At 57.5% G+C, this 22246-nt stretch overlaps 1 protein-coding gene across 3 annotated transcripts in view; it reads right to left on the reverse strand.

Moving 5' to 3' along the window:
* The window catches only part of GNAO1 (G protein subunit alpha o1), a 165875-nt gene that overhangs the window by 15761 nt on the left and 127868 nt on the right, over positions 1-22246 (reverse strand). For all 3 annotated transcript variants that reach the window (XM_044256116.1, XM_044256114.1, XM_044256115.1), the window contains exons 4-6: positions 10287-10447; positions 5249-5377; positions 3264-3393 (exon numbers count right to left, since the gene is read on the reverse strand). In XM_044256116.1, coding sequence (XP_044112051.1) covers positions 3264-3393; positions 5249-5377; positions 10287-10447 — 420 coding nt within the window. The remainder of the gene's footprint in view (positions 1-3263; positions 3394-5248; positions 5378-10286; positions 10448-22246) is intronic.

Genomic DNA, 22246 nt, shown 5'->3' on the forward strand with positions numbered 1-22246 from the left:
TGATCTTGCTGTGGCCTTGGTGCAGTTGAGGGGTCTGGTTGGTTGGCTGGGCCGTGGCTAGGCCGGCGGCCACTCTGGGTGGCCTCGTTGTTGGGGCTGGTTTCTCAGTAGAGTGGCCAGAAGAACCCCAAGAAGAAGCCCAGCAAAACAGATTAACACAGAAAAGAAGATAAAAACCCAGAATGCAGGAGGAAAAGCAAGAGGAAAAAAACAGAAATACTGGTTCCACCAGTCTCGGGTCCGGGAAGTCAAGGGCAGCCCATCCTGAGGCCCCCACACAGGCTGGCAGAGGACCAGGACGTCGAGGGTAGGAGGTGGGAGTGGGCGGGGCAGGCCGTCACAGCAAGTCACCCGGAGGGGCCCTGACAACCTGGTGCTTTCAACTCTTAACTGATGGTTTCGGTTGGAGGGAGGCGCTTCATACCTGCCCAGCTTGGAGCGTCTCCCAGAATCTGCACATGGTTTTGGCCTTGGTTTGGCCAGTGAAGGCCCTGCAGGCAGCGGTGACGGTAGTGGCCTGAAGAAGCGGTGGCAGGCCGAGGCCTGGGGCTGCTGGAGCCACCAGCCTTGGGTATGAGGACAGGATGAAACCCTCGGGCTGCTGGGGTGCAGAGGGCTAGGCGGCTGGCTGGCGGGGGTGGGGGGCAGCCCCAAGGCCCCCGGGACCTCCGGCCAGGCTCCAGGAGCTGTCTGTAGACTCTTCTGTCCCCGGCAGGCCCCGCTCCTGCCCCAGGCCAGGAGGGACGTGCGGGATGACCACGGAGGAAGTCTGAGGACCAACGATGGGTCAGCAGGGTCCTGCTTTTGCTTCCCGGGGCGGAGTGTCCATGTCCCACAGCTTGTCCTTTCGCCACACCCTGGGACGGAGCAGCCCGACCGCGGCCGGCTCCTGAGTGCCGAGTCCGATGGGCCTCCCTGCTGCCCACAAGGCTGCTCGGCCACCGTAGCCATTTTGCGAAGGAGGGAAGGAGGAAGGGAGAGGCTGCCACGCTCACCCCGTGGCAGGGCCAGGGCCTGGCTCTGCACCAGCATTGTGTGGCTCCTCAGCTGCCCAGCACGGCCATGTCCTGGCCACACAGGTGTTTGCCGAGCTCTCTTGCTGTCCCCGTGGCAATGAGCTGCCTTTGTGAGTGGCTGTCCTGTACTGAAGCCCATTCGCTCTTCCCAGGGGGCGCCGACGGCCTGCTTCTGGGTGGAAAGGGCTCCAGGAAAAGCCTGTTCCTGGCCTTGGCTTCCCCAAGGTCCTCTGCTTCAGCCCTTGTGCAACAGGGCCGGGAAAATGGGGCAGGAAGACGAGAGAGGGTGGAAGGGGACAGTAAAGGCAAGAAGAGAAGGAGGCGGCGGGGCCCGTGGGCCGTGTTCCCCGAAGGTGTGCACACGCAGTGAGGGGCTGGCGGGGAGCTTCCGGGGGTCAGCCGGGCTGGACGGGGAGGGTTGTGCGAGCACGAGGCCTGGCACCTAACCAGACCACGGACACGGGTGACCGACGGCTAAGGAGCTTGGGGCCCTGTGGCTGCCAGACCCACATGGATGTCCCCTTGCTTCGACCCAGGGCTCCAGAGGTGAGTGAGAGGTCCTGCCCCACGGCTGTGGAGCCTGGGACTCAAGGTTTAAGCTGTGCGCAGACCCAGGAGGGCAGGTCACAGGGGGGAGGCGGATGGAGGGAGCGGGGCCCTCCTGCCCTCCAGCTCTCTGCTTTCTTTGCAACCCTTGGGTTATAGACGCGATGCTAGCCCAGCCCTGCTTCTTACTCCCGGGCTTTGGAGGGAGGAAAGATGAACCGAGTAAAGCCCAGACCACATGGGTGGATGCCACTGTCGGTGACGAACAGCTTCGAAACCATAGAGTCAACCGGCGGAACAGTGAGAGAAGTGCCAGGGCCGTCCCTGGGCAGGGGTGCATAGTGGGTGCAGCCGGTGAGTCCGGGTCCCAGCACAGCCCAGCGCAGGCCTCTACCCACCACCCGGCTCCAGGGATCCGAGATGCCGCAGCCGGCCGAGGCCACTGACGGTACAGTGACTGCTTTACCAGAACGAGCTCCCAGCCAAGGCCCTAGGAGCCTCACCCCTAGACAAGGCAGGGCTCAGGGGCTTTGCTGGAACCCAATTCAGGGGTGCAGCTGGCCCCAAAAGAGGAAGGACAAGGCAGACCATCATGGGGTTCACCCTGGCCCCTTCAACCCCCTGCTGGCGGCTCCGGTCCCAGTCTGCCGAAAACCTCATCCCGTGCCAGTCCCTCCCCACAGCGCGGCACCCCAGCCCGCAGCCCACCAGAGGTGCCCAGAAGGCCTGCAGGACCAGCAGGCCGGGACTGAGACGGGACAGACGGCGAGAGACCACCTTGCTCAGGGCCTGCCGTGACGACCGACACATGGCTTCACGCCCTCAACGCTGACTCTGAGAGGCTAGGGCCCAGGGTTTGCACGTGCGTCCCACAGATGGGGCTGACCCCACAGCCAGGACCCCACGAACCCTTCAGGTGCCACGGGTTCATCTCCAGGGACCCTGCAGGTGCATCACGCCGACACCCAGCTTCCCTCGCAGGCTCCATAGACAGGCCTGCTGCTCAGTGGACGCCACCCCCCGACACACATAGGGACAGTTGCCAGCGACAGTACAACCACCAGCTCCGCGGTTCCGATGGTTTCACGCGCATTCTTTCAACGTGTCACCAGCGGCCCCGAGACGAAGTACTACGGTTACCCCACTCCTGCAGATAGCAGTAGCCGAGGCAGGGAGCGAGCCGCCGGGACCTGGCAGCACAGCAGGAGCAGGCCCCGAGAAAGGCCGCACCTCCCTCCAGCTGAGGGCCTCTCTTTGAGGCCAGCATGGCCAACCTCCTCTGAGGAGGGGCCCCGCACCCCGTGCACTCCCCCTGCCAGCCACACGCAGCGCCTCTGGCCACAGCCCGGTCGGTGCTGGGGACAGGCTGTCGGGCCTGAGACTGGCTATTTCTGTCTAACATACATTCTTGCCTGGCTGCACCTTGATTTCTTTTAGGACTGACTGGCTTCATTCGGTTCTGGCCCGGCGGCTTCTGGGCCTCTGCTGTGTTTACCGAAGAGGCACTGACGGCCCACAGTGGCCTCTCCTGCAGCCGCATCACGGGGCGTCTGCCTGGCCCCCCTTCACAGGAGGGAGCGGGTCCGGCCCCCAGCGGCGGAACCCCAGCCAACACAGCTGGCCCTGCCCCGGAGCCCCCAGGGCCACTGAGACCGAGTCTCTCCATGCCTCCACAGGCCGGGTGGGCCCAGGGCTACTCACCGTGGTCTCGTCTTCATGGAGCACCTGGTCGTAGCCGCTGAGCGCGACACAGAAGATAATGGCTGTGACGTCCTCGAAGCAGTGGATCCACTTCTTGCGTTCAGATCGCTGGCCCCCGACGTCGAACAGCCTGGGAGGGGAGAGAGGGAAACTGTGAGTGGTGGGCGGTGGGGTTCAGGCTGGTGTGGGAGTGCCTGGTCAAGCCCCGAGCCTCCCGGGACACCCTGTCACAGGAGCTGATGGGCGGACTGGATCGTCTGCCCCATGATGGGCTGTGCTCATGTTGGGGCTCAGAGACCTGCCCTTGCACCTCGAGAATCTTACAAAGGGGGCACCTCAGGTGGCCCCCAATAATCGTTTCTGTGAGGCGCTTCTCTTGGGCAGCACGCATAACCTGTCGCTGGGCTTCGGCGTGTGTGGTCCTGTCTGTGGTCTGGGCAAGCCCCCGGTCCTGGGGGTGTCAGGTGGGCAGGGATCAGTGCCCATTACGTGGAGGGAAAGGGAGGCACCAAGGGCCTTGTGAAGGGCCTGTGGTCCTGGCGAGGGCTGATAAGGTAGAGCGAGGGTCTGACCCGGATCTGCCTGCAGACAAGACACCCCTGCTCCATGCCATGCCTCCCCAGCAGAGGGCTACCTCCTCTCTCCCTCTAGACACCACCCCCCAGGACACAGGAGGGCTGTAAGAGGAGACTGCGGGCAGGTGTGACCGTGTCCTGGAGGTAAGAGGTCCGTCTCCTACCCTCATGCCCCGAGCAAAGACCCACCGCCTCGGAGGCCTGGGCTCTGAGCCAGTGTGCATGGGGATTGCAGGCCCTCCCGACAGGGGAGAACCTTTGTGGGCAGAGGCCAGTAAGTTCTGTGCAAAGAAGTAGGCTGGTTCCTGTCCTACTACCGCCTCCCATGGCTCCTGCTTCTGCATCTGAAATATAGGGTCACGGCCCCTGGCCTCTGTGAGCCCTCCCCAATGCTTATTCTCACCCTCTGCCTGCTGGCAGCCCTGAGTCCAGGTCCCCTCCCTATGCCCAGAGGCGTGGGCTGGAGACACTGAGGAGGCCAGAAGGTTAGAGACACCTTGTGGGGCTGCTCAGCTGATTGCTGCACTCTCCAGATTCAGGGGAGGCTCTGGTGTCCAGCGCTGACTGTTGGGTCCAGGGCCGCCAAGGCAGAACTTGAGCCCCCTCAGTCTGTGTGAGAGCAGGATGGGGCTAGGGGGCCAGTGTGGGGTCCAGCCCTCCCAGGCAGGGCACGTGGCCACAAAGCAGGCCCTTACACTGGTCTACCGGCCTGTAGTCCCTGCCCCCTGACTTCTCCTCCTGCTTTATGGACACCCAGAAACCACATCTGGCAGGTAGGTGGGAGCAGGACAGGGACTCTCAGGCCTCAACACAGGGAGGTTAGCCCAGGTGGGGACACAACTCTCCAGGAGGGCCTGAGAAGTCCAGCTTCCTGCCTCAGGCTAAGGTGCTCTGAGCTCTTGGACTTGAGTTGTGTTCTGTGTTTGGGGACAGCCTTGCTCCTCCCAGCCCTTGGTTTCCCCACATGTACCTAGAGACGGTGGGTCGGCTGATCTCTAAGACCCCTCCAGCTCTGAGATTATCCGGGTTCTTGGTGTCTCACAGGCACTGTTTGGGTCTATCCATCCTCCTTCCCTCCCCCTCCCACAAGGAGGACTTCAAGGGGCCACCTGGGAGATTTGCCTTCCTCCTCCTCAGAAGTCATCTAGGGACAGGACTCTGCTCCTCTGTCCACTCCAATCCTCTCTGTTCCTTGGAGACCCACTCCAGAATGCCTCTTCCAGGAAGCCTCCCTGGTCGTCCCGGCCCCTGAACTTGGTGGAAAACATACACAGGCAGGTCCCTTCTTGTATCTAACTGCCTGTCCCAACTGGAAAGCTCCCCAAGGCAGACGAGACAGGGCCGAGAGGCCGGTGTTTCCCATCCGTCCCAGTGCCCTCGTCAGGGTTTGGGAAACTCCCTGGGCCTCACCTGAAGTGGAGGTTCTTGAATGTGAAGTGGGTTTCTACGATGCCAGTGGTTTTGACCCTGGTTCGGAGGATATCCTGCTCGGTGGGCTGGTAGTCGGCGGCCCCGATCCGATCCAGGCTGTCCAGGTAGCTGGGGAGGGCAACACAAGGGGCCCTGGAACAAGCCGGCCCAGTCCCGGGCAGCGCCCCCTGGGGGCCGACCGTGGAAGCAACGGCGGCCCCGCCCCCCACCATCCATTGCCCCGCGGTTGCGGGCAGAGAGTGGGAAGAGCTTATGTTCTACCCTCACATCCTCAAAGAGCCTCTAGCTCAGACCAAGGGCTGCTTGCGCAGGGCCAGGGGCGGTGCTTTTAGAGGTCAGACTCTTACATAGTGGCCAACAGTTACCTTTGACTCTTGGCATGTGTGATCATGTTTCACCCTTAGTTGCCCTGAATTATATGAACTGTTTTAGAGATTAGAAAACTGAGGATCAACAAAGGCCCAGCTGGGAGCCGGGGCTCCAACCCAGACATCTGGTCCACCCCCTAACAGTACTCCTGAGTGCTGCCCAGAGGCATCTGGGCATCCGCTGGTGTTTCCAGACTTGTTTAGTCTACCGGAGCACTGGTCCTTGGAAGCGAGGCTTAGAGGTGACACAGCTCAGAGGTGACATGGGGATGGGACCCATGTCTTTGGCATCAGGGCTCTCTTTTCATGTCACCACTGGCTCTGGAGACAGACCAGGTCTTTGCACTTTACCCATCCAGCCGGAAGGGCTTCGGGGTTAGGTTTGAACCCAAAGCAGGGGTGGGATCTGGAAAACCAGAAAGCAGGGAGGTGGGCCAGGCCTGAGGAGTATTCAGTGATGCACAGGGCTGGCTGGGCCACTTACCCCCTTGTGCTGGGGGAGAACCGCACACAGCCCACAGGGGAGGAGTCCCGAGGGTCCAAGCCCCAGGACAATGTGGGGTCCTAGTTTGCGTAAGGAGGGGCTACCCTTCATTGGCACTAGCCCTGGGACCTGTGAGGGTCAGTTTCTCAGCCTGAGGATGCTCATGGGGCTGGAGGGGGAAATGCCTTCAGCAATGAGGGTTTCCACTGGTAAACCAATAATCCAGGCCCCCCTCAAATCCTTGTGAGGATTTTCCCTGAAGAAATAAAACTGAATGAGGGAATCCCAGGGGTAGGAGGCATAAGCTTGAAGTCACATAGTTAGAAAAGGGACCCTGCTAGGATTTGAGCCTGGATGTGCCTGACTCCAGATCCCGTGCTCTTTGGGCCTGGACCTGGCAGCTCTGGCTGCCTCAGCATCTCTCGACCAGGCCCCTGGGAATGTCTGGACTCTGGGCTCAGCCTGGAGGAGCCCTCCCGGCCTGTCCCAATCCTCCTAACTTCTCTGGGCATGACCCCTCACACCCCCCTCACTCCCTGCCCCACGCCCACTGCTTCTGCTTAGGAGCTCTGCTGGTTTTGAAATGACCCTCGTTCTGTTGTCTCCAGCTGGATATCAGGATGGGGGAGTCTCTGGCCTTGGCCCCCTTGGCCACCCCCCCCAATCCCAACAGGGGAAACCTCTTTTAGACAGAAAATCTGTCTCTCTGTCTCTCTGTGCTGCTGAGCCTCACATATGGACGTGGCCAAGGGAGGGGAGGGTGAGCAAGTGGGAGAGGCACCTACTCGTTCCCCAAGCCCCCATCTCCCTGGGTGCTGGGATGAGACAGTGAATACGACCAGTACCGTCCCCACCTCCCCAGAGCCTACATGTGTTTGTGTGCACATGTGTGTGTGAGATAATTAACAGTTAAGTAAGAAGGAAAGACAAAGGCAGTTGGTAAGGAGGAGGCCTGAGGAGCATTGCTATTGGGCAGAGGGGGCGCTGGGGAAGGCAGGATGACACTGGAGTGGAGGCAGAGCCTCTCCCCTTGCAGGTACAGAGGACACCCTGCGGTGGTGGAGGGGCCTGGGACGCAGGCCCTGGGCAGGGGTGGTGTGGTGGGAGGAGGGAGCTTTGGGACTGGAGTGGGGTGATGGAGGCAAGGGTGGGGCGCAGCTTGTAGGCACTTGGGCTTTCACGCTGAGCGAGATGGGAAGCTTCTGGAAGGTTCTGGTGAAGAGTATGGGAACAACGAGTCTGCTGCTGTACGGAGAGCAGATCAGGAGGGAGGAGAAAGGACCCCTGTAGGGAGGTTGCTGCAGCCTTGCAGGTGAGAGGCCGCTAGGCTGGGGCCTGGCGGAGGCGGGAGTGGGAGGCAGAGTCCATTAAAGCCACCTCCTCGTGGTATAACGAAGCTGCTCTTAGTGGGAAGAAGAGTGGGGCAGAGCGGGTTTGGGGGAGGGAGGAGCTGGGAGTCAGGTGGCACATATTAATTTGGGAAGTGCTGAGATGTCCGAATGGACAGGGAGGAGGCAGAGGGAGGGCTGGGCTGGCCCCACACGAGGGAGATTTGTCGGGGCGTGTGAGGAATGGAGGTGGACGGGGCTGGAGAAGCTCACCCAGGCCCTGAGCATGGACTGGAAGAGGTTCAAGGGTTCCAGAGAGGGCACAGGCAGGAAGTGGGGAGGGAGCAGGCATGGGGGTGCTACAAGGAGGGGGTCGAGAGCCTGAGCCATCTCAGCGGGGCGCAGGAGCAAAGCCAGAGAGGGGTGGGCTCCGGAGACAGGGCAGGAGAAGAAACAGGCCCAACCAGACCATGGAACTAGCTTGTCCAGCCCCTGCCGGGATGTGCTTAGGTTCCTGGGCTCCCGGGGCTCGTCTCAGCAGCATCCGGAGGGTCAAAGGGAGAGCCAGCCCTATCCACAGAGGCCTGGGTGGAGGGAGCCTGGCAGCACCAGCCACCTCCCTGTCCCGTCAGGGCCCTGGTGTCCTCACCAGTTAAGTGAGGGGATTGGTTTGGGGGACAGGGGGAGTCACTCACACCACCCCTTGGAATTGGTCCCTGAGTCAGCCCTATGGGGCTCTCTCTCTCTCCCTCTGTCACAACAAATCCGCTGTTAACTGTTTTGTATATTGCACCCAGGATTCTGTCAGAAAAGGGGATCTGGCTGCTAAGACCAGGGTCGCAGAACCACCCTGGACCAGGCAAGGTTTAAGGCCCTTCCTTACCTGACTGCTGTGGGTTCCCGCCCTGGCTTGTCCTGGGACCCTGTCCCAGAGACAGACACATGGAGAGAAGGAGCCAGGTTTCCTCAGCTGACTTGGCGGGGAGTTGACAAATATTGACTCAAGCTTCTTACTTAATGTTATAAAGGCAACCACCAGAAGAACCACAGGTCATCCCTTAACTAGCAAGAAGCTGGTCATGAAAGTGGGGCAGAGACATGGGAGGCGGGCAGGTGAGCCGAACTCCGATCCCATCCCGGAGGCCACTCAACACTATGGCTGCTTGGAGGGTCAGGTTTTCCTGGACAACACTGGGACAGAGAGATGAAATAATTACGAGTGGGAAGGGGACAGACCTGGAAGAAGGAGTTTACTATTAATTTTATACCTCTCTGTAGTGTTAAAAAATTTTTTTTTCAGTGTATTTAGGTTATAATTAAATGGACAACAATTTAAGTGGAGACCACTATTTGATGGCCTGAGGGGAGTGGGGGGTGGGGATGGGAAGGCCCTGGACTGGGGCCCAGCAGGGGTGGGGAAGCCATCCCCCCAACCCCCAAATGGCTCAGGGGGGCGACCTGGGGCCACTGGAGGAGTGACTTGAGTGTGCGCCGGCAGCAGTAGGCACAAATCCCCACGCTCACACCCCTGCCCACCAAGGTAGCCCTGGGGGGCTCATCAGGGCCCCAGGGCCCGGCTCACTACCACCTGGGACCCCTAGAACCTAGCGTTGACCCAGTAGATAGTCAAGGTGTGCAGAACTGGGGGGGCACTCTGGCCTTGCTCAAGTCTCTAGTTTAGTAGCTGTCATCGTGGCCGACGGAAATGGCCCAACATCTGTGAGCAAGTGCCGTTTTCTGGGCCCTTGGCCCTGCGACACCACCAGGGGGTAGGCCGGGATTTCTCAGGCTCAGCACTACTGACATTTTGGTCCGGATGATTCCTGCTACAGAGGGCCGTCTGCTGCACTGTAGGACGCTCAGCCGCATCCCTGGCCTCTGTCCACTAGATGCCAGCACCACCTCCCGAGTCGGGACAATCAGGAATGTCTCCAGACATTGCCACATGTCTCCTGGGGGCAGAGTGGTGGAGCAGCAGGGGTGAGGACGGCTGAATGAGACGCGTCCTAAGACGGTAGGTTCAAACCCAGAGGCTCCCACTGACAACTTGGGCACAAGACTGCAAAAGTGGGGTGTGGTCCCAGAGTCTCCAGGACAGAAGACCTGTCCGCAGCCCGGGCAGGCCATTCCCCGGGGCGTGGAGCCCCTGCTCTGAGGAACAAGGGCATGTAACCTTAGGGACACTTGAAGTGACAGAGCTGCTGTCACAGAAGAGCCCCCACAGGCTACTTCTCTGCTCCCCCCTTTGTTTGTCCCCCTTTCAGCCTCTCTGGCTTCCACCAAGCCTCTTCCCTCGCCTTCACTCCCCCTTCTCTCTTCTCCTTTCCTTCCCCGTATTTGGTTATAACGCACTATCAAAGGATATGTTTGATCATTTCCTTAGTCTTATTTAAAATATTCATTTTAAAGATAGAGGAATGGAACATTCATTTCTTCTAAAATGAAACAGAAATGGCATCATGTCAATTACTTTCTGCCCATATGGCTCTTGGTTTGTACTTACAGGGTCAGGGCTTCTCCGGAGGGAAAAAGCTATTAGACTATAGACTTTCCTTCTGGAGTGCCAGGCCCTGTCCAGGGCAAGGTACTGACGGATCCCGCCCTCTGGGAGCCCTACTGTTCGCTGTCTCTCGAGTGTTCGGCCTCCCCGGCCTCTTACCCCGGGGGAGCGAGGAGAAGCCCTTTCCCTCTCCTTCCAGACACCTTTCCTGACACCCGTGGCAGAACACATCACGCCAGTTCTGACCTCAGCCGAGGCCCTCTCCCTGTGCACCCACCTCCGCCTCCATGCTGGCCTCTGTGCCTGCCGGCGGCCACCCCAGCCCCAAGACACTCACTATTTGGCAGAATCGTTGAGCTGATACTCCCGAGACCTGTTGAAGCATTCCTGGATTCCTGAGTCGCCCCAGAGCCGCATCATGGCGGAAAGCAGTTCTGCAGAGAAGGGCTCGGTGTCTTCCATCCGACTTACCACGTCACACACCATCTTGGCGTCAGCCTGTGAGGAGACAAGGGTGGTCTTTGAGGCTTCGATGGCGTCACAGACCTGGCCAGGCACAGGCTAGGGTACTGGGACCTCGGCTCAGCCCTTGGCCTGCTCAGGAAAGGCGGGCCACTGGATATAGTGGGGATGAGAGCTATTGGAGCCTTCTGTCTGGCACGGCGACTTTCAATGTGGCAGTTTCTACTGTGCCCCATGCAGCCTGATTGTCTCCTATGGGCAGGAGGGGAGCATATAGGGCTCAGTCCTCCGCCCGCCAGCTCAACCAAGGCAGCCCTGCTTTCATCTCTTTTGAAAATGGTTTTGCAGAGTATTCTTTTGGGGGAAAAAAAAATAAATCAATGTTTTTGACTGTTATAATTTTCTCTACTTCTTACCTAGGTGGAGCAAAGTCCCTGGAATTGGGCAAATCAGGAAGAGGAACGTTTTGGTTACTTGAGAATTCCAGGTAGCTGAGGGCCTGGCCCCCAGGGGACCTGTGTCTTGGGGGACAGAGCATGAAGCATGAAGAGGCTGGTTCTCCAGTTACGTCAATATTCAATGTCAAGAGCTGAGGCCCCTGGCTGGCCTAAAGCTAAAACTTAAAAAATTTTTAAAAGATTTTATTTGTTTATTTGCAGTGGGGAGGCAGAGGGAAAGAGAGAGTAACTCAAGCAGCCTCTGCGCTGAGTAAGGAGCCTGACGCAGGGCGTGATCTCATGACCCTGAGACTGTGATCTGAGCCAAAATCAAGAGTTGGTCGCTTAACTGACTGAGCCACTTAGGCGCCTCCAAAACTTAATTTTATTAATTTTTAGTTACTTATTTGCCGTTGACCTGTGGGCTACCTCTCCCTGGAGGCTGGAGAGGCCCAGTCCTGGTTAAACAAGGGAAGGGCAGAGGGTGAATAGAGAGATAGGGAGTTTGTCTCTCTCTGCCTCGCTCCCCCTCCTCCTCGGTCTGACGGGTACCCCAGGGTGCCCGGGGAGCCCGACACTCTGCTGCCCTTGCACAGACATCATAGTATAATGAGCAGGTGTCCTCCCCCTTCCCTTTCTCTGGGATACCACACAGGGTCCCCATCTTCAGAGATGATGGATCACGGACGTGTAACCCCAGACGGGGAAGGCAGTGGTCTCTGGAGATGCAGGGGCTCCTGGAGCAGTCACAGGACCTCCCCAGGCCAAGCACCTTGCACACACACAGAGCACTTTACGCCTACAAAGCACGCGCCTGGGCGCGCTCGTGCACGCGCGCACGCGCACACAGCACACACACACACACACACACACACACACACACACAAAGTGCCTCCTGGAGGGGTGAGGGGAGGCTGCAGTAATGGGCCTGGCTCTCCGCCCGTCTGGGTCCATACACCCTTCGCTTCCCATCTTTGCAATTTCTTGTCCCTGAACACAGGACACAGTTCCTCTGTCCTTGACTGTGAGTGGCTGGGGACCCCGCTCCGGCCCATATAAGAATGAGGAATTTCCTCAGCCTGCCCTTCTGAGGCCTCGCAAGACCCCGCTTGTCCTGTGGGGCCTCCGCCATCGTCATGAACACGCCCAGGCTCCCCCATTCATCCCAGCAAGAGGATGGGGGACCCATGGAGCACAGTAGAGGCACCCTGGGTCTCTGATCCCCAGCTGAACTTCTGCCCCGTGGAAAGAAATAATTGCTGCTGCAAGTGACCGAGTTAGGGAAGGTTTCTTTGTACTGTTGTGGCCATCGCTAACTGGTACAGTAGTCTCTGTGTTACTGTCCCCATTTTACATGTCGGGAAACTGAGGGCCAGAGAGAGGAAGGCACTCACCTCTGCTCGTGGGTGGAGAGTGCCAGAGCTGGGAGTCGGCATCAGGAGGCTCTGACCCCAAGGCCAGCCTCTGGGATCAGACCCACAAGTTCTGAGAGCAGCTGCCCAGCAGTACCTGTGAGGGCCAGTGGTGCCTCACGCAGGGTCCACACCAAGGGCAACAGGTGCTACCCACAGGCTCCGCGCTCCATTGGAGAGAAGTGTTGCTTTTAACATCGAGATGGGAGCGGGAGCTGATGCACCTCACTCATACCTGGGCACTTGTCCCGCTTGCCTCAGAGGGTCCCTACAGAGGGCCAGCTTCCTGGCCCAGCCTCACTGGCCCTCTGCTCCCGCCGTGTGGCAGGCTGCACGGTTTGGGACTTAGTGTTCGGGATGGGCAGGAGGGCGTGCGCACACAGCCAGGCTTCCTTGCCCTCCTAGAGAGGTGACTCTGAGACGCGTCTGCCAGGCTTTTAGAAGACCCTGGCTGCCCCAAACCCCCATTCCTGCCCCTACCCTGCACGAATATCTGCACTCCCTTCATCCCTTCCCTCTCCTGGGTCACCTACCCTGTCCCTTGGTGCTTCCTGAAATGACCTGAAATTCCTTGACTTAAGGTCAATTTTTTGAGGAACCCAAACCAGGACAAGAAGGTGCCCATCGGAGCCCAAGCCCCAGGCAGACCTTACCTACGGAGTGTTCCCATGTTTCTGCCATCACAGGGCCTGCCCCAGGTCACTCTCTTGACCCCACCATGCAGCCCCTCAGCACAAGCCCCCCAAAGGTTCAGAAGAACATGTCTGTCTCGTGGCCGCTGCCTGCCCCCCGCCCCGGGGGGGACATCCTAGTGGCCGGGGAAGAGGAGAGGCTGGGAGTCCATGGCAAGGAGAGGGGGTGGCTGCCCAGTGGCTCCTTCGTGCTCACATGTGCACAGACCAGCGGGGCCCAGGCCATCTCCCAGTGCAGGTCAGGGACCTAGGGTGGCAGGTGTGGGAAGCTGAGGCAAGGAAGCCGAGAGGGGGCTGGCGGGCACATGCCCTACTCTGGGCCAGCTATGGGATTTTTCAGTAGGATCAGCCTGAGAGGATGCGCCCCTAGAGTCCGCGGTATCACCAAGACCTGTGTCCTGCTCCTGGCTAAGGCCCCAAGAACGAAGCTAGCAGAAGGAAGCAGGCCAGTGTCCTGGGGTTCAGGGCCCTCATCCTCTCTGCGGCATGGCCCTGGACAAGACAGGTCCAGGGAGCCAAGTGGGTGCAGGGCAGAGTGGGGCTTGCGGCATCTACCCTGGCTGGGCCGTTGGTGTTGGCTTTCTAGGGTCCCCTCCTCCGGCTGCCTTTCCCCCCGTTCAGCATGCACGGGCTGGAGCCTGTGGTGGGTGGGGCTGAGCCCTGGCTGGGGGGAGTGGGATGCCCCAGGCCTGCCCTATCCCTGACCTCAGGGGTCCTCTGGCCTTGGGTCTTCATCACTAGCTGATCCCTCTACCCTCAAGCCCTTCCAGCCCCCAGTCCTCTGACTGGGCTAGAGGAAACACAGACGACTTCACCCCTGGCAGGTGGTTCAAGAAGTGAGGGAAATTGCTAGAAATCTGCAGGTGTTCCTTGGGTGGAGACACACAAAGGAGATGAGGTTTAGCATCTGGGCACTCTGTGTTTGACAACAGATTCTATACAAAAGGTAAGTGGGGCCAAAGCCTTCTGTGGAGACTTTCTAGAACTGAGCTGAGCAGCTAGGTAGCTATGTACACATCAGAGGCCCATTTACTGCGGAAAGCAGAGGGGCAAGCTCTGGCGGCCGTCTACCCGGGGAAGGAAGCTGCAGCTGGTCTGGAGGCTAGCCGGCCAAGCCCACAATGCCAGCCCTGATCCAGCTTCCCTGGGGTCCCGTCCCAGAGATCCTAACCTTCCACTCACAGCTGACACGGAGGGCTGCCCACCAACACAGGCTGGCCCCCCAGATTCTGAACCATGCTGGAGAGGAGTTTCTGCAGCCTCTGAGCCTCCCCTGGGGCACAGACCTGGAAAGCTGGCCCTGGGGCCTGGGTGATGGGTGCCCTCGGCAGGCAGTGACTCAGGCGGGGTGGGTGAGCTGGGGTGCTGCCTCCACCTGGGGCTAAAAACAGGCCTATGAATCAGGGGCCTACATGCTGACTCTGCTCTCAAGTGCCTGGGTGACCTTGGGAAACCTCGGTCTTCCTCAGCTCTCCACGTGCCGGCTGCCTGTCTTGTGTGTGGCCTGCGGTGCGGTGGTGAACTTGGCCAGAGCTTTCCCAACTTCCTCCTTTGGGCCCCACCTTCCTGGTTTCTGCCGGGTCCGTGACAAGGGAGTCAGGATGTGCAGGAGAGCGGAAGACACCCTCGGACCTGGGTTTATAAACCATGGCTACTCTTGACCCCCTTGTTTGTCCGCCCCCTCCCCCCGCCATGTCCCAGCATTCCAGCAGGATGACAGCACAGTGTGGGGAAGGCTGGGACAGCTGGCTTGCTGGGCATTCTCCAGGGGACAGCCCAGGGGCTGGAGCTGTCCTCCTGGCTTCCTCTCATCCCAGAGGTGTGGCAGTGGGGACGGGGATCCTGTGCCGGTGGCACCCCCCACCCTCCCCCAGCTGCCCTTGCTGTCTCTGCCCAGTCTCCCCCAGCTCAGTGTCCAGCACCACCACTAGCTCAGCTGCCCAGACACAGACTAGGCATCGCCCTTGGTTCTGCTGCTTCCCTTCCAGGTCCGGTGTCCTGCTGGTTTTTCCTTCAAAGCTGTGTTCAGTCACACCACTTCTCCCCACCTTCTCACACATGTTCCTGGGGCCAAGCCAGCACCATCTTTCTCCTGACTGCCCTCAGTCCCCCTCCCAAGGGCTCCCTCCCTCCCTTGCTTCTCTCTCGTTTGTTCCTCGCATGGCAGCCAGCAGACTGTTAGTGTGACATCAATTCTCCTTAGAAAAAGAACTGAGCACACGGACATCCAAATAAAAGACTACATTTCCTCACTTTGCTTGCTGCTAGGTGGGACCTAGTGACAAGTTCCACCCAATGAGAGGTCAACCAAAGTAGAGCACCCTTTTGAAAGGCAGGTTGTACCCTTTTCTCTCACTTCTTCATTCCTGGAGCTGGAACTTGGTTGTGATGGCTGGAGTTCTAGCAGCCAATTTGGACCATGAAGATGAGGTCCATAACCTAGAAAGTAGAAAACAGCCCTAGGTCCTTGATAACTCTGTGGACACCCCAAACCTTCCGGAGATTTTTAAAGAATTTAAAGTAAATTTATTATTGAAATCATTATTTTTCAGGGCTCTGATATTCACAGTCAAACCTAATCCTAATGGTTAGAATAGGTAACCTCTGTTTAAACTCTTTTAATTGCTTCTCATCATACCTAAATTCCAAACTTATTACCTTGGCCTCCAGCGCCTGCCTAGCTCTCTGTCCCAATCACTTCGTACCTTTCCCCTCTCATGGGGGTCCAAACACATAGCCCTTCTTTCTGCTGCCCAGGCAAACCAGGGTTATCCCACCTCAGGGTGTTCTGTTGGCCAGCTGATCTGTGCCTGGGCCCATCCCGACAGCACACTGGCCACAGGCACAGCTGGTGATGTCATGTGTGCCTGTTCCTCAGGGCGGGGACGGGTTCCTGATTTCTCACAGTTCCCTAGGTCTCACAACGTGCCTTGCATATAGCTGGTGCTCAGTGACGTTTATGGGACAAAAGGCTTTTTGGCACTTAAATATCAGTCATGGCCCCAATTTCTCACTCCATCCTATCTGTCCCCTGACTCTTCTTATCTGGTTGATTTCAACAGTATCTGTAGCTAATTTAATCATCACGGTAACTCTATAGGGATCCATCCTATTTAACAGACGGAGAGACTGAGGCTCTGAGGCAAGGGAACTTGCCCAAGACCATGCAGCTAATAAGGAGGATAGCCTGAGGCCAAGGGCAACCTTCCCTGCGCTCCTCTAGTCAAGAGCCCTGGACTTGTCCTTGAGGCCAGAGTGGAGGATGCACTGGTCCTAGCCCAGCTCCCTGGAAGGTAAGAAGGAACAGTATGAAGGGTCAGGCTTGGAAGGGAAGGAAGGACCATGCCAATTTGCTCTGGGACCCTGCAGAGGGAGCTAGGCTGGTGCCAAGCTTAACAAGCAATTAATAGACCCAGCGGAGTCTCTTGTCCCTTTGTCTACCTGCTTTCAGGGACCCCGGGGAAGGTGCTCACACTGGGCCTGACCTTCCCATCCAGGTCTCCTCCTGGGCCAGTAGTGAGGATGTACTCCCTCCCCCAATCCCATTTCCTCACCACTGAGATGTCTTCCATCCCCTCATTTTCTGGTCCTAGAGTCCAGCTTCCCTGAAAGAGAGCACTTCCTCTGATCTGGCCTGAGCAGTTCAGGTGGGGCTGACTCTGTCCCCTGGTTCCAGCAGGGGACACATGGTCTGGGCCCAGCCAGTCATCCCACTGGCCTCAGTGAACAGTTTGGGATAGACAAAGAATCCATATTTGTTAAATTAGACTACAAGCAGCCCCACTAGCCCAGACAGCCCCAGGACATTTGTAGAAGCAGTCACATATACCTCTGACTTTCCAGTTACTTGAGTCAATCCCTTGATTTTTTCGGGCCACGCTGGGGTGCTGACCAAGGACAGCTGGCATCAGCCCAGTTGAGCGGCTGGAACGAACAACCCATCCTTCCATTCACCTGCCAGATGCTGCTGGAGCCTTGGAAGTGCCCAGGTGTATTCATCAGCTGAAACTACGGTGGCTAACTGCACTTTTAACTGAATCCTTGGTTCTTCCAAACCTTTCCTTTCTCTTCAGGGCACTTTGCACTTTTCAAGAGACAGCGGCAAAAGGGCTTGGAGCTCAGGTGCGACAGAGAGCCTCTCCCTTCATCCCCACAAGAGATGAGATGCAAAGGGTGTGTGTGTGGGGGGGGGCATGTGAGCAGGACTTCTCGGTCGGGTGACCTGGGTTTACATCCTGGCTCCACAGCTCTCTAGCCTTGCGACCTGGCACTGCCCACGGCACCTCTCTGAGCCTCTGTTCCCTGATTAGTTCTCCCCTCCCAGGGCTGTCTGGGCAGATGAAAACAGCCGAGGGACGTGACGCAGCTTTGCAGCATAAAGAGCCCTGCACATGTTCGTTATTATAAGCTAAGATGAAGTCCCCCAGACACAAACAACAAGCTGACATAAAATAAGCCCGCTTTTGTACAAGACTTTTCAGGCAAGCAGGATCGTCTTGATAACAATAATCACAGTAATTATAATAATAACCCCTTTCATTTGAGGAGTTGCTTTGGATCTTTCAGAGTTTTGCTCCATCTCTAATCTCCCAGGCTAAGTGAAGTGTGAACTCACGGGTGTACACGCGCATGCACACGCACGGACCCAGTCTTCTAGGGGCAGGGAAAAGCCAGCACCTGGCCCCGCCCCACCCCGCCCTGTGTGCTGCAGTTACCAGGGCCCCCGCCAGGGGGCAGGAGCACACAGGAAAATGGGAGTGGGAGCGCCTCGGACAGCCTGAGTGCAGAAGACCAGGCAGGGCAGGGCCAGGCAGGGCCAGGCAGGACAGGGCCGGGCAGGGCGGGCCGAGTGGGTGTCTCTGCCTCCCTCAGGCTGCGGGGAATGTCCTCTCAGCTCCTCTAGGGGAAGAGGCACAGAGACCCCAGCTGCTGGAGGCCTGGCCTCTGACTGCAGTCCTGGCAGGTGGAAAATGGTGGGCTGGGCACTCAGCAGCTGTTGGCCCAGCCCACCAAGCCTGGACCCATGAGGCAGCAGGGTGGTCGTGTTCTCTCTCACACGCACACCCAGGGGAGAGCCCTCGCTTCCTGTCTCGGCAGGGCCTTGGGACCACCTCTTGGGTGGAGAGGGGGCCACACCCTCACCCCTCTGGCAGGGGCCCACCTTTCTGGCCCTGGGCTGGCAGATGGCTTCCAAACTGTGAGCCTCCGGGAGGGGCTGCACACCAGGGGCAGCTGAGACGTTTGTGAAGTGTGTTCGTGAGTGGTGACTGTGGGGGCCCTACATGCATGTAGTGGCTGAGGGCCAGATATCCTTGGGGCTTTCTTCACTTGGACTTCTGGGTTTTAGCAAGGCCTGTGTCTATAGCACACTGTCTGTTCACAGGGTCTCTGGGGGAAGCTGGGGGACATCACAGGTCTACCACTTGCCCTAGGGAAGGGAAACTTCCTGGGTCCCCAGAAAGATTCTGAAGCGGAACCAAGGATTTGGTGGTTTCTAATCTCACTTCTTATCAAATCTGCCCATCCATCCATCCGTCCATTACTATACTACCTATTGAGGGTGCCTACCCACCACACGTCACCCATCCACCCCCTCAGCCATCCACCCATCCATTACATCATTGACCCATCAGCTACCCTCGTTCATCCAGCCACTCACTTCCACACCCACCCACTGTCCCTTTGCCTCTCTTCTATCCTACAACAGCTCCTGTCTGTCCCTTAATTACTCATTGCCATGCCCATTCCTTTCACTCTGCCTTGACCTAGCTAGCCACCCACCTATTCATCCACCCATTTACTCATTTACCCATTATACGCCCACTAACCAGTGCAGTCTCGGCCTCAAGAACTTTCGCGTTTGGCAAAAAAGAACATACCGCCTAAATCTCCCCAGCCCGTTAGCTGGTGCCCCAAACACAGCAGGGGAGAACTGCCCCCTTGGCCTTTCCTCCCGATGCCCAGGTCCCCATCTTTGTCAGGACCCTGCAGTCTTCAGGGATTTGTCTTAAGCCCTTCCGAGAACCTTCTCTGTTCTGGTCCAGGCTGCCTCCTGCGGAGGTGGAGAAGGCCCGGGTTTTCTGAAGGATCACACTCTTTGCAGCCTCAAAACCCTTGGATCTTCGAATTACTCAGAAGCAGCTCTTTCTGCTGGCTCACGATCCATCGAGCTGGGGCTTATAGTGGAAATTGTGGGCTGAGTCCTCTGAGACCCTTTCACGGGTTCCAGTGCTCAACACCTAAATGTTTCCTCTCCGAAACCATCCGTCAGCCCCTGTGACTGGTCATGGGGTCCTACCCCCGGCCCCAGCCCAAGTGAGGCAGAAGGAGCCGGGGCTAGTCCAGTCATTGTTTCTTCCCCACAGGCTGGCCGAATGTCTTCCTGTGCTGAGCCCAAGGCTGGGGGCGGGGACCCACCAGCCAGCAGGACCTGGACCTCGCTGGCCCAAGCCTGTAGTCAGTGGGGGCATTGGGTGTATTAACCGATCTGACTTCTGGGAGGAGGACACTGAGTAAGTGCTGGGCCTGGTGGAGAAACTGGGGTGGGTGGGGAGGATGTGAGAGAGGTGTGTCCGGGGCACAGGCACTGGGGTCAGCCATGTCCAGGAGGCAGGGCACAGTCCAGAGACGGGTCTTCCCTGAGGAGGGAATTAAAGGGGGAAGACAGAGACCCTAATGGGAGTGTCCTCGAGGACGTCAGATGTCTCTCTGGCCACTGGCTGGGCCTGAGGCCTGGAGGGCCATGTCGCCCTTAGACATTAAACTAGGAATAGTCACCTTGCCTGCACAGGCGGCCCAAGGGGCGCCCACACAGACTGCATCTTGTAGGGCATCTGTCCTGAGCAGGTTAGTGTGAACGCGTGCACCTCCGTGGGGAGAGGGCTGGAGGCAGCCTCGGTCCCCTGCTGGGACAGCTCTGAAAGTCAGAGTCCCGCGGAGTGAACGCTGATGCTCCCTGAGTGCGGGGCCTGGGAAGCTCTCTCCCTTGGCCTCCCCTGCCCTCCTCTCAGGGCCCAGCCCCTCCCGGCCCCAGCTCTGCGGCTCTCAGATGGCGCTGCTTTGTTTCATCTGTCTCCCAAGGCTACCCCTGCAGGGTGTCCAGTGTGAGTCTGGGGAGAGCCACGGGAGGGTAAAGGGCGGTAGTCAGTCCACAGCTTCTGAGTGGGGAGGTGCTAAGGCCGGTGCAGAGTGGGCTGAGACCTATGGAGGAGGCCTGCCAGCGCACAGATGGGAAGACCATGCAGGTGACTGGCAGAAAGGGGGGGATACAGGACCGAGGCTTGCCAGGGCCCTCGGCGGGGAGTTGATGGTATGTTGACATCACCGAGGCCTCCGATCACCTCAGATCCTTGAGGATGAAGTGGAGACTCACCCCGGTCCAGAGGTCCTGTCATCACCTACTTTGGGACAGCCCGACATGGTAACCACTTTCTCTTGGTGCCTTTCAGCCCTTGGCGGGTCCAGAACCTGCCAGGCTTTACCTCCTGGGCGTCTCTCCTAGACAGGGGTGCGGGGGACAGCTGAACCACCAAGCAGGCACTGTTCAGTCAGAAATAAACTTTGAGGTGAACGGGACAGGAATTTCCAAATCTGTGATACCCTCACCCTCCGCCGCCTTTCTCCTGAGCACAATGTTCTAAGATAGGAGAAAAGAACTAAAATTGGAGAGGCTAAATTTCTAAGAAACGAACAAGGGCAGAATAAAATTACCCACACAGAGCTCAGTCAAAGGGAAAGAAAAGTGATAATGGCCAACCTCGTCTCGTCAGAACACGAAGTGACGATGGTTTAATTAGAGCCGCCTCACTTGGGAGATATTAGCAACACAATTATGGAAGAGGGAACATGGAAGCTGGACCACCACACACATGGCAGGGGTTGGAAGATGGCCCGCAAATCTGGAAGAGGGCAGGTATGGCCGACTGGTGCCTCTCCCCAGGCTTATTCGTTAATACCCCTTCCTGTCTCCTTGTCCCTAGCTGGAGGCACTTGTTCATCATTACCTTGATCAGATACTGCCTTTGTTCAAAAAGGAGCGTGTCACCCTGCTTCTGGGATCTCAGGGAACGGCCTGATGCAGTGCCTCAAGTGTCAGAAGATGTGGCTCTGCCTCCAACCTGCTCGGGGACCGTGGGCAAGACTCAGCTCCTCTCAGGGTCCCAGGGTCCCCAAAGGCGCGAGGACAGGATTGGCTACACCAGTGGTTCTCAAAGTGTGGGCTGCACCCATGGGGATCTCCAAAGTGCTTGTGGGGGTCCACAAGATCAAAACTGTGTTCGGGACGACGCTAAGGCGCTATTTTTGACCTTCCTAATAGCATCACAGCTTGCACTAACGGTGCAAAAGCCACAGGACAGAACACCACTAGCTCCTGAGCCGCAAGCAGGACCACCAGACTATCCCAGCAGCCACCACGCATTCCCGTGGCCGGTCACAGAAGATGCCACTTTCACTTAAGAATGTCCTTGACGAAGTAGTAAAAATCATGAATTAAAGAGCGATCTCTACCCTGAGTACCCATCTTTTTCATATTCTGTGGGATGAAATGGGAAGCATGCATAAAACGCTTCTGCAAACCGAAGGATGATGGCTTTCTGGAGGAAAAGCACTTGCAAGCCTGAGCTGCCAGTGAAAATAGTGCCTTTTTTCGTGGGACACCACTTTCATTTAAAAGAATGCCTGACAGATAGACAATGGTGATTCTGATCTGGTCTCTGGAAGACATTTTCTAAAAACAAACCAAGCGAGCCCATCATTTCAAGGAAAACAATGAACATATCTGGCACCAAAATGAAAAAAAAAAAAAATTCCAGCTTTCAAGTGAAAGAATTTTGGAAAACCTGTGTTTGCCATCTTGAGCTTCATAGCTTCCCAGTACCTGGAGGCTTTTCTGATGAGGTGGGTGTTGACGTTAACAAACATGAGTTTTTAATCCTGTGTGCTGAAACATGTCAACATTTGGAAGAGCCGTGTAACTCTGAACTAGCATTTTCCAAATGACCCAAATGGTGTTAAAAATCATGCATGGTTAAGAGAACCATTCAAAGCGCAAAGCAGATAAATGGACATTTTCAAGAGACTTTACTTTTTTAAGAGAAGGTTTAGATTTATAGCAAAACAGAGAGGAAGGTAGAGGTTTCCTATATAACCCCAGCCCCCCTCTGCTGTCCACATCCCTCACCAAAGTGGTCCATTGGTTGCCAAGGATGATCCTATGTGAATACATCACACTCACCCGAACTCTGTAGTTAACCTTGGGGTTCACTCTTGGATATTGTACATTTTGTGGATTTG

The sequence above is a fragment of the Neovison vison genome, chromosome 7 (assembly GCF_020171115.1).
Source record: "Neovison vison isolate M4711 chromosome 7, ASM_NN_V1, whole genome shotgun sequence".
NCBI classification, from domain to species: Eukaryota; Metazoa; Chordata; class Mammalia; order Carnivora; family Mustelidae; genus Neogale; species Neogale vison.